Here is a 6,889-nt window from a genome sequence, read left to right as displayed (position 1 = left end):
CTCCCACGGCACCGGGGGCCGATCCCCGGCCGCGTTCAGCCGGGAAGTTTGCCGGCGCCTGGAGAACCCCTGGAGGAGCTGCCTGGCATCCCTGGGCGCTCAAGGAGAAAAATGTTGCTCGGCACCTGGCAGGGAATTCTCAACCGGAAGCTGCGCCTCCGGTTCTGAGCGCTTCCTGTTTGGTAACTAAGGACGCGGGACGGTTGCTAGGGCCCCGGAGGCAACTCCACTGAAGCTTTTCTGGAGCCTCGGTGCTGCTAATGGGCCTTATGAAAAGGCGGGTCTTTTCTCCGGACCGGTCCCGTTTGCCATCATGAGTAGCGAGTTTCTGGCAGAGTTGCAGTGGGAGGATGGGTTCGCCATCCCTGTGGCGAACCAGGAGAACAAGATACTGGAGGATCAGGTGAAGAAGGCTGGGGAAGGAGGGGTCTTTGGGGACCGAGGGGGCGCGGCAGGTAAATTTTCTAGTTGGCAGGAATACCTCAATCCTTTTATTTCTTTCATTTCCCTCCCTAACCCCAACTCTTCTCTGTCTAACGCTCCTCCGCACCATCTCTCCTTTCTCCTCACCTTACTGCCCCTTTCTGTACTTCTGAACATTAAAAAATCTATTGAAACGACAACTGATATTCACGACTGTAAAGTCCGAATCTTTACTCCTTCCTCCTCTCCCTCTCGGTGTACTCATTTCCAGCCTCTGGAGCAGAAGAGGAAAGGCTGGTTCGCTGGTTCCCAAGCCCACTTTCCCTTTCCTCGGAATTAAGCGCGTTTTGCAGTGGGACTTCTATGGTTTGCATAGCAACAGTTACTGTGGTGGATGTGTAGACACAAAACACGTTCTGGCGCACATTTCTCCAGAGTTCCGCCTATGGTGTTTAAAGTGGAAAGTGACCCGAAGAAATGTTTTTAAGAGGGTCGTTTTAGTAAGAATGTAAAATGCTCAGCTTTTCAAATGGAGAATTAAGTTGTTGCAGAATGTTGTAAAATAATTTAAGTTGTAAGGAACGTTTTACATCAGCTTGCAACCAGTGCGTAGTAGTTGTTCAAAATGAAATTGCACCCAGCTCAGGAAAATTGAAAAAACCTTCAGCAGTCAATCTCAAGTTCCATCACATGGCAATGTGTTGTGTGGAAGAGAATCCCAGAAGAACAGATGATGATTACACTACTTAGAAATTGGAAGAGGTTTTCTCTCCTCTGAAAAATAAAAATTCTTCACCCTTTCTTCTTTCAAAATATTATTATCTATTTACTCATGCCTAATTTGGATGGCTGCAGTTTTTGTATTTGTTTTCAATGAAGGGCAACGTGAAGGAATATAAGAGATCTAGCACTAAGTACTGAGGCATAATAATATTAGAAGTATCCAGCCCCAGGTTTTGAACCTACTTACCAGCACTGAGCCAGTTTCTTCTTCTGTAAATTGAAGATAAGTAAAATAATCATCTCATAGGTTTGATATACAGCTCTGAAGACATTAAAGTTCCATTCAAATGTTAGTTTTTGGTATTAGTGCCATAATATTCGTCTCACAGGATATCAAATACATATTATATTAGCTATTTAAAAAACATTACAGAGCAATAAAAAAGAAAAATAATGAGGGGGCCATAATTACTTCACCTGAATAAACTCTGACATTAAAAAAGGTAACACTTGTAAATTTAAGATATTCAAACAGAACAGAGGGGTATAAAATAAAAAATATTAAATATTCCCTCCCCAAAGTACCTGCTGTTGACCATAGAAGTGACTACCATGGCATAAACAAATATTTCAGACATCACAGTCTACACTACATAGATAAAAGACAAACAGGAATATTATAAAAATGAAATGCTAATATATGTGCTATTTTTAACATAAACATTTAAATTTAATTGTAGTTACACTTAAGAGAGGAAAAAGAAAGAAATTGTTGAGTTTCAGTTAAGTGTTACTTGATTATGAGATAGTGATAGCTAAAAAATTCCTTTAACATTAAGAAAACCTACACAAGAAAAAAATGAAAAGGTTATTTTTTAAATTATTTGTTCCAATTGTAGACTCCTTGCTCTTTCATCTTTTAAATGAAGAAATTAGCTCTTGTACTTCTTTCCACATTCTTTTATCCCATTTAAAAATAGTGCTTTTATTATTTTTCTATTATCAAAGCTTATTTTCTTTTCATTCTATTCAATGCCTTTAATTTACTACAAATGTTTAGTCTTAGTCTTATACTTAAAATGATTTAATGGTCCTTAATGTAGCCACTTTTACTTACTTTACCTTTTCTTATTTCATTTTTTTAATCCTCACTGGAGGATATATATATATATATATATAAATATATATAATATATATATATATTTGCATTTATCTTCAGATAGAGCAGGAGGGAGAGAGGGAGGAAGAGAGAGAGAGAAACATCGATGTGAGAGACATTGACTGGTTGCTACCCACACAACCCCAACCAGGATGGAAGAACTGCAACTGAGGTACGTGCCCTAAGCGGCAATTGTCCACGGGCTGATGCTCTCACCGCTCAGCCAAACCAGCCAGGGCTTGACTATTTCACTTTGACACATCTTTTGACTGGTTGGGCTCTATATTCATAAGAAAGGCCATTGTACTGTGCTTCTATCTATTTATATCTATCTATCTATCTGTCTGTCTGTCTGTCTGTCTGTCTGTCTGCCTGCCTGCCTGCCTGCCTGCCTGCCTGCCTACCTACCTACCTACCTATTTTTTTATTCTCACCCAAGGACATGCTTACTGATTTTAGAGAGAGGGGAAAGGAGAGAAAGAGAGAGAGAAAGAGATACATTAATGTATTGCCTTCCTGAAGGTACCCTGACCAGAGATCAAACCTGCAACCTAGGTATGTGCCCTGACCAGAATCGAACCTACAGTCTTTTGGTGTATGAGACAGTGCTCCAGCCAACCAAGCCACTCTGACCAGGGCTATACTGTGCTTTTAATTCCTTGCATCTTTGGTTGCCAGTTTGATTCTTGCATTGCCTGCTTTAAGTTTATATCAGATCTTCAAGATACTTTCTCCCTCCCCCACTCTTTCCTGTTGGAGTCCTGTGTTTTCCAGTATGGACAATTTTTCCACTGCCTATTTCCCAACTGTACTTGTTAATTCCCATTTTTATCCTTACAGGTTTGTCACTCTGTCTCCTAGATCACGTAGCTCCTTCTTTCTTGGATTATTGTCTTTTTCTAAATGGAATACTTTCTTGTATCTCCCTAAGAAGGGTGCATGGGAGGTAAATATTCGAATTCAAAAATGTATTTATTTGCTTTCACACTTGATGGTAATTTGGCTGCACAGAAGATTCTAGATGAAATGTAATTTTTCAACAGAATTTGGAAAGTATTTCCCTGCTGTCTTCCAGTAGTATGTAATCCAATATTAGAGTGATTTTCATTTCTTTGTAGGTTACTTTTTTAATCTTTGGAAGTGTTTAGAGTTTTGTTTCATTTTTACAATGCAGTTTTTATTTTGGCTACTATATCAATCATATTTTTAATTTTCAGGTTATTTTCTTGTTGCTTTATTGTAGCACATGGTCTTGTTTTAGGAGTACAATATCATTTCCAATCTCTCTGAGTGTGTGTGTTTGTGTGTGTGTGTGTGTGTGTACATGTGTGTGTATGCATATGTGTGTGTTTTAGTTCCTTTCTTTTGTGTCCTGAATTATCTATTTCTTCTGGGATCTTTTTTTTTTATTTGTTTATCTTGATATCCCTCATATGATGTTAGTTTTCAATAAATATCTGGTGGTCCTTGCATTTATCAAGTGAATGATAAAATCGTAACGATACTATGTGAAGTAAAATAAACTGAACACAAAAGGACAACTAGTGTATCATTCCAGTATGTTATGCCCAGAGTGGGTCTGCCTCAGGCCAGCCTATAGTCTGAGAGTTCTTGACTTTGTGTAGGAAAGATTTTGCAATACAAGTCCAGGTGATTTTGAGAGTATGTTTATTAAAGCTGGGGACAGTGGAACAAAAGAAGGACTCAGGGTAGATGAAGCAACAGGAGAAAGCCTGGGCGGTGCTCCACTTTGGCTCCCTAGGATAGTTATAGGAAAGAAGTGAGCCAAGGTGGGGCTGCTGTTAGCTCACCGGGAAGTGAAGGTCACAGTGACAGAAGTGAGCCAAGGCTGGGCTGCTTTTAGCTCACCGGAAAGTCAGAGAAAAACGAGGCCTTAGAGACAGGATCAGGAGGTAAACCTGGGAAGAGCTGCTGCTGCCTGCTGTTCCCCTGGTTGTAAGTCTTGTGGGGACCCTTAGAGCTTAGGAGGAAGTAAAAAGTTCATGCCCCAGAATGGACATGGGCATGCTCTAGAGTGAGCCCTTGTGCTAGTATCCTTTGTCTTGGAGACTTTATCTCTTTTCTCCAGGTGAGAATCTTAGGGGAAGGTTTTAGCAGAATATTAATTAGCTTTCCAGGTGTGTTTTTAATATGCTGATGTATTAAAATAAGTGTATAGGGGAGTTGGGGATTATTCTTTGGTTTGTTGTACTGTTTTACTTTTATCTTGGGTCTATATGACTTTAATTGGGTTTTATTTGTTCCCCTGACTTTATCCATCCTTGGATTTAGTTCACACAAATGGCATTAATTGGGTCTCTGTTCTTTATTTTCCTGACCAGGGTGATTTAAGCTATGTATTCTCTGGTTAGGGAGGAGAAGTATAAACCATTTGCTCTCAAGTGTCCTTGGTTAGGGAAGATAAGGTCTTGCCATTCACTGACTGGCTGTAAATTGTTCAAATTGTTTGTCCTTGTTTCATTATCTTGTCTCAGTTTCCCCATTCCACTTGCCCAGGAATTTTCCCAGCTTTTTGCTATCCTGCCTCGCTTAGAATAGTCAAATTCATAGAGACACAAAATAGAATGGTGATTTCCAGGGGCTGCGGGGAAGGGAAATGGGGGGTTAGTGTTTAATGGCAGAGTTTTAGTTTGGAAAGATGAAGATTTTCTGGAGATGGATAGTGGTGATGGTTGCACAGCAATGTGAATGCACTTAATGTCACTACTTATGTGCTTTGAAAAATGGTTAAAATGGTAAATTTTCGTTTTATACACTTTATCACACTATTGAAAAAATAGTAATAGAAAATTTATAGGTCACATTCTCTGATTATAAGCCAATAGAATTTGTGTTCATTTAAAAAATAATTTTCTATTGTTAGAGACTGAATGTTTGTGTTTTCCCCTCCCCCTCTCCTCTCCCAATCGTTCGTGTGTTGAAGCTCTAAATCTCAATGTGATGGGATTTGCTGGTGGGCCTTTGGGAGGTAATTAGGTATAGATGAGGTCATGAGGGTGGGGCCTATGATGCTACTAGTGTCCTTTTGGAAGAGAAAGGGAGACCAGAGCTCTCTCTCCTGCGTGTGAGGACACAGAGAGAATGTGGCCAGCTGCAAGTCAGGAAAATAGGCTTAACCAGAATCGAATTGACTGGCACCTTGATCTTGGACTTCCCAGCCTCCAAAACTGTGAGAAATAAATTTCTTTTGTTTAAGCTATTAGTCTGTGGTATTTTATTTTGGCAGTATGCTCTGACTAAGAAATTAATCTTAAATACTTAGGCAAGCTTCTCAGAAATATATTCCTGGTTTACTCTTATATCAAAAGAAAAAAAAAAAAGGAAAGGGAAAAGTCACCAGTTAGAAAACGAAAAGGAGACTACTTTGTACCCGCATTCATAGGAAACAGCCAAACTCTTACTTAGAGAAAATGTATAGCCTTAAATACCTTCATTTTGAATCAGGGTCTTAGTCAGACTGGGTTGCTATAACAAAATACCACAGACTGAGTGATTTAAAAAACAGACATTTATTTCTGACATTTTGGAAGCTACAGTCAAGATCAGGCTGTCAGCATGGTTGGTCTGGTGAGAGCACTCTTCCTGGCATGTACACAGCTGCTTTCTTGCTTTGTTCTCACATGATGAAGAGAGAGCCCCTCTGGACTCTTTTCTTATTATAAGGACACTAATCTCATCATGCATGTCCCACCCTCATGTCCTAATTTAAACCTACTTACCTCCCAAAGCTCCCCTACTCCAGACACCATCACTTTGAGGATTAGGGCTTTAACATATGAATTTGGGGGTGACACAAACATTCAGCCCATAACAATCAGTAAGACAAAAAATAAGAAACTAAGAACTCCTTTTAATAATTAAAAAGAAAAGAACAATAAAGTAAACAAAAGAGGAAATTAAAAATCAAAATTAATAACATACATATTTAATACTTAGTAAGTTTAATAAAATGTAAGATATAACAAATGAGTAAATTAATATTTTTTCTTTCTTCGTTAGTTCAAAATTCAAAATTTTTTATTTGCATTTTGGTGAATTGTGTTGTGTACCTTCTAGGTTATAGCCTCAGCTTTGGGAACCACAACTTAAGACTATAAAGAAGCATATTTTTGTTTTGTTGAGCTTTTATACTGCTTTGAGGGATAACATATTCTAATGGTTCTGAGAATCTGTCTTGTAATTTCCTAAAGTTTTTTTGTTAATTTGTTTTGAATTTACATTGTTTTGCTTCTACTTAGGGTTCTAAATCAAAAACACAAAATATATTAAGAAACAGGTTCTAAGCACATGAGAGTTAGTTCTGTTCTGTTAAGCTTAGCCTTAAATCTACTGTTTTAATTTTAATATTTTGTTAATCCTCACTGAGGATATTTTTCCATTGATTTTTAGATAGAGTAGAAGGGAGGAAGGGATGGAGGGAGGGAGGGATGATGGGAGGGCAGGAGGGAGGGAGGAAGGGAAGGAGGGAGGGGGAGATTGAGAGAGAGAGAGAGAGACTTCGATTGGTTGCCTCCCACATGGATTGAACCTGCAGCCAGGTACTTACCCTTGATTGACAATCAA

At 38.9% G+C, this 6,889-nt stretch overlaps 1 protein-coding gene across 1 annotated transcript in view; it reads left to right on the top strand.

The window, feature by feature from the left end:
• Nucleotides 1-256: 256 nt before the first annotated feature.
• CCDC39 (coiled-coil domain containing 39) overlaps nucleotides 257-6,889 on the top strand; it is a 52,647-nt gene continuing 46,014 nt past the window's right edge. Inside the window, exon 1 of the mRNA XM_036243417.1 lies at nucleotides 257-403. Within this exon, the coding sequence (XP_036099310.1) occupies nucleotides 314-403 (90 nt within the window). The 5' untranslated portion in view covers nucleotides 257-313. The remainder of the gene's footprint in view (nucleotides 404-6,889) is intronic.

Source organism: Molossus molossus, unplaced genomic scaffold (genome assembly GCF_014108415.1).
Source record: "Molossus molossus isolate mMolMol1 unplaced genomic scaffold, mMolMol1.p scaffold_m16_p_5, whole genome shotgun sequence".
Classification (NCBI taxonomy): Eukaryota; Metazoa; Chordata; class Mammalia; order Chiroptera; family Molossidae; genus Molossus; species Molossus molossus.
The sequence above is the reverse complement of the archived record's forward strand: the minus strand, read 5'-3'. Positions and strand labels throughout refer to the sequence as shown.